Source organism: Octopus bimaculoides, chromosome 6, assembly GCF_001194135.2.
Source record: "Octopus bimaculoides isolate UCB-OBI-ISO-001 chromosome 6, ASM119413v2, whole genome shotgun sequence".
NCBI lineage: Eukaryota > Metazoa > Mollusca > Cephalopoda > Octopoda > Octopodidae > Octopus > Octopus bimaculoides.
The window spans coordinates 94921580-94926614 of record NC_068986.1 but is presented as its reverse complement, the minus strand read 5'-3'; the positions used below and the strand labels follow the sequence as shown (position 1 = coordinate 94926614).

The window sequence follows — 5035 nt, the reverse complement described above, 5'->3', positions numbered from 1 at the left end:
ATATATATATATATACATATATATATGTATATTTGTATGCGTGTCTGTTTGTCCTCCCGCCATCGCTTGACAACCGATGTTGGTGTATTTATATCCCCGAAACTAAACGGTTCAGCAAAAGAGCCTGATAGAATAAGTACTAGGCTTACAAAGAATAAGTCCTGGGATCGATTTGGTCGACAAAAGGCTGTGCTCCAGCATGGCCGCAGTAAAATGACTCAAACAATAAAAAGAATAAAATAATATATTTATTTAATTTCTAATTATACCTTCTCCTCGACTTACGACCATCCGCACTTGCGCCCACAAAAGGTCGAATGCTTTGCAAATATTGAACGTATCATTCAAGATGCTGTGCGTTGTTGTATATGCGGAATTTCATTCATATTAATTTTTACATTGATGTTAGATTGTAATTTATCTTACAGTATAATAGAGTACACATTATGTGTTTTTCACATTATGTATGTTTCACATTATGTATTTTTCACATTATGTTCGATAATTATATTTAAATTTTTGTTTTACATTTCTATAACCCGTCTGAATTAAAATAATGTTGAAAAATATAAATCCAACATACGACCAGATCGACTTACGACCTGTCTGTCAGAACGGAACTCGGTCGTAAGTCGAGGAGAAGGTGTATTGGTTTCAAATTTTGGCTCAAGCCCAACATGTTCGGGGGAGGGGGAGGGTGTAAGCTGATTATATCAGTCTCAATGTTCGACTCGTACTTGCTTTTTCGATCTCAGAAGGATAAAAGGAAAAGACGTCCTTTGTAGAGTTTGAACTCAAAACATGAAAACGGACGAAATACCGCTAAGCACTTTGCACGGCGTGTTAACGTTTCTGCCAGCGCGCCACCTTCGAATAATGTAATACTAAAATTATATTTCATTTTTCATGGTTTTTGTTTTCTTTTAATTTGTTAATGTCTTCACTTCTAAAAATTAACAGATATCAATATATCTGTAATTGTGTAAATAAACATACATACGTACATATATATTCATAAACGCATGCAAACATACATACATTCATACGTACGTACATACATACGTTCATACATACAAGCGTAAATGTGTATTCATGCATGTAATCGTAGTCAGAGTTAATGAATTCACTGAATTTTGGATAAACTGTTTTAAAATGATGCTGATAATCTTTAATAAAATCAGGATTCTCTCAAAATTCTTGCGTACATATGCACACGCACACACATTTATACATGGAAACATTTATTTATACATATGTGCATACATATACACACGCATATATATATATATATATATATCAACCTTGTCAAAGGCCTTGCTGAAGTCAAGGTATATGATATATGCATTGGAGCCCGCTCCCAAAATCTTTAAAATGTTCATTTCTACTCTAGGCATAAGGCCCGAAAATTTTGTGGACGGGGCCAGTCGATTAGATCGACTTCAGTACTTAATTTATCGACCTCGAAAGGATGAAAGGCAAAGTCGACCTCAGCAGAAATTGAACTCAGAACGTTTCACCCGGCGTGCTAACGTTTCTGCCAGCTCGCCGCCTTAGAGTCTTCAAAATGTCATCAAAGTAATGGCAGTTTCTGCCATTGCAGAACCCCTGCTGGTTGTAAATAAGAAGACTATTTCTTTCCAAGAAGTAAGTTGCTGAGGATCTCACTAATCTCTCAAATAATTTGTTGATATGAGAGGTAAGTGAGATCGGTCGGCAATTCACTGCGAGTGATTTGTTTCCCTTTTAGAAGAATGGGACAATCATCTGAGATAGAAAATTAACAAGAATATAGCCAGTACCTAGTGATTTCCTCTAGAGCAGGAGTTCTCAACCATTTAAAAAAAATCTATGTACCCCTTTGATTGCTATTTTATTCTGGTGGATACCCATAACCATTCGATGTTTAAAAACTAGTTTTATAGATACTTCTTTCAAGATTTCTATTTTGTTTTTCATACATCAACTTGTGTAGGCTGAACTATGTAAAACACCAGAGAAAGAAACATAGTTGTTTCTTGCAATACATAGTAATAGATACACTTAATGCAAACATTGTTTTAAAGAGCCACTTACATTACTATTGTGGATCTCCATTTTACCATATTGTTGCGTGGATCCCCAAAACTCTTATATGGACCATCAGGGACCATATGGATCCCAGTTAAGAACCACTGCTCTAGAGAATATCTAGAAGGGATACGAGTTGAAGTCGACGGTTTTTTAGCGCAGCAGCAAAACACCAACACCACCACCACCACCACCGTCATCACCAAATTTACCATTGACATCGTCGTTCTTCCTTCCTCCTCCACCAGATTTCCTCGTTCTGTCGCCAAGGGAGAGACTCAGCTACACCCGTCACCAGCTTCAGTTACTCAACGGAATATTTGAGAGACTTCGCTACCCAAACAACATCCAGAAACAGATCATTGCCAGACGAGTCGGCATCAACCGAGAACAGGTGAAGGTGAGACAGTTTTACCTCAGAGCGTTTGTTATTAGTTTCATTTAGCCCCAGGTCAAGTGTGAGTAAGAAGATCTATTGTATAAAGGCAACAGGCTGATGTTCAGATGTTCATGCTATTGTTATTGTCGTTGTTTAGAGCTCCAGATAAGGCCTGAGGGAGAAGACCCATTGTATGAAGTTTGTAGGCTGTTGCTGTTTAACCCTAGGTCACGCTTGGCTGAGAAAACGTGATTTGCTGTATGAAGAATGTAAGTCGTTTAGTCCAGGTTAAGTCTGTATAGAAAGACCGAATGTATGAACGTTGTAAGCTGTTGTTGTTGGTTGTGTTTAGTCCCAGGTCAAGTATGAGCGATAAGACCGATGAAATATATGACTCTAACCGTGATCACTTGTTGCTGTTTAACCCCAGGTCAACTCTACCGAGAGGAAAATTATAACCAAAAGGCGATCCACCAGTGTGTTTAGGACTACATTGTTTGATATGTTCATTCTTTATAGCAGGGTTTGTAATTGTGAAAGTAGTAGTAGTAGTAGTAGCAGCAGCAGCAGCAGCAGTAGTAGTAGTAGTAGTAGTAGTAGTAGTAGTAGTAGTAGTAGTAGTAGTAGCAGCAGCAGTATTGATTTTGTTTAACCACCTGGTCAGCCCTGATCGAACATACCCAGAAAAAAAAATTATGATTTAAAGACATTCCAGCTATATCTTTTCTCTACAATCATGACTACACTGCCATGTCCAGTATGGGATACCGCTTTTAAAAGTGAAAGCACAAGCAGAGGGAGATTTGGCTGCTGTTTCTGACTTATCTCCGCCTCCTTGACTTATGCTTTGCTGATTGAAGAACCATGTGTTTATCTGTATAAAGAAGTGTCTAGATGTTACTGAATCTTTTCCACATGTCACCTTATCGTCTTAAAATAGTATGAATAAACTAGATATGGTAGTCTTAGATATAAGACAAAACAGCCACGGGATGGTCGCAATTGGAACGTCTCTTGAATTGGGGAAAATTCGGCACATGGAAACAGACAAAGCAGCAATCAGCCAATAATTCTTCACTGCTAAGGCAGCGAGCTGGCAGAAACGTTAGCACGCCGGGCGAAATGCTTAGCGGTATTTCGTCTGCTGCTACGTTCTGAGTATTAAACGACAGAGCTGTTATTTCTCTTTTATGATTTTCAGGTTTGGTTCCAGAATCGACGCCGGAAAGAAGTTGTCGGGAAACAGAAAATGTCTGCCGAACGTAGAGTTGACAAAATCTGTAAAGAATCGCCGACACCTTCTCAAAGTGGTTCAACACATCTTTCCTCTTCATCTCAACCAAAGTCAATAGAAACTCGGCTCATTCCGACTGTAGTTTTGACAAGCATTATGTACGAACTGGAGCGGTTTAACAACGATGAATGTGGCGGACATAAGACGCACATTAAGCAATCTAGGGGAGGAAAGAACTATATGATAACAGACGATAATAAAAAATTAATCGATTTTGAAATAGCAGACGATAAGATGAGAAAAGAGCTTTTCAAAATGAGAGATACAAGGGAAGATCAATACATCAAAACAAATTCACCGAAAATTTCGTGTAACTCACGAAATCAGTATAAAAGAAAGGTTTTACAATCTAATAAATCTTCCAAAAATAACATTTTCATTAGCGACTACGATATCAGATCACCACCTAATCAAATTACACCAACAGCAATCTTTACACTCAGGGACGATGGCCGCTCAAAGCAACGAAACATGGGCACCAGTAGTGGGATATTTCCACAATTAGAAAGCGGTTTAACAAGTTCTATCGACATACACAACAATCAGCGAATCAACAATTCTTTAACAAGTTTACAGAGCTTCGCAAAATTACCTTCTCCAGGTTTCTACGGGAGAGATTATTTGACATCGCTTCACCCAGGTTCTCCTCTGGATTCGAACGACATCAGTGTAGTTTCTTTCTCTACTAGCGATTACTGTTCTGATCAGATGACTATGTTTCCCGTGGTGGATTCTTCTACATTAAATGAGAGATACGAGGATCGACTTATTAAATTCCACCAAGTAAACTTTACTGATATTCGTAGTCCGGCAACATCTCAGCAATCATATGGATCACCACACATTATTCAGAATATAAATGCCTTTCCATTTTCTTATAACAGAGATTTTTAACAATCCCAGCTTGTGATAGCACTAAAACATTACTGTACGCTGTTACAATAAAAACACTTTAAAACTTACTATCCAGTTGTTGTCGCTGCTTATATTGTTTACGTTATTGCAATTAATTTGTAATGTTTGTTGATTACACACACACACACACACACACACTGTGTTATGCCTACACTGTTGTTGTTGGCACTCCGTCGCTTACGACGTCGCGGGTTCCAGTTGATCCGATCAACGGAACAGCCTGCTCGTGAAATTAACGTGCAAGTGGCTGAGCACTCCACAGACACGTGTACCCTTAACGTAGTTCTCGGGGATATTCAGCGTGACACAGTGTGACAAGGCTGACCCTTTGAATTACAGGCACAACGGAAACAGGAAGAAAGAGTGAGAGAAAGTTGTGG

The 5035-nt window shown here is 38.6% G+C and overlaps 1 protein-coding gene across 1 annotated transcript in view; it reads left to right on the top strand.

Moving 5' to 3' along the window:
- LOC106877767 (homeobox protein Mix.2) overlaps positions 1 to 4634 on the top strand; it is a 7643-nt gene extending 3009 nt beyond the window's left edge. The window contains exons 2-3 of the mRNA XM_014926776.1: positions 2316 to 2467; positions 3648 to 4634. Coding sequence (XP_014782262.1) covers positions 2316 to 2467; positions 3648 to 4634 — 1139 coding nt within the window. The remainder of the gene's footprint in view (positions 1 to 2315; positions 2468 to 3647) is intronic.
- The last annotated feature ends 401 nt before the right edge of the window (positions 4635 to 5035 follow it).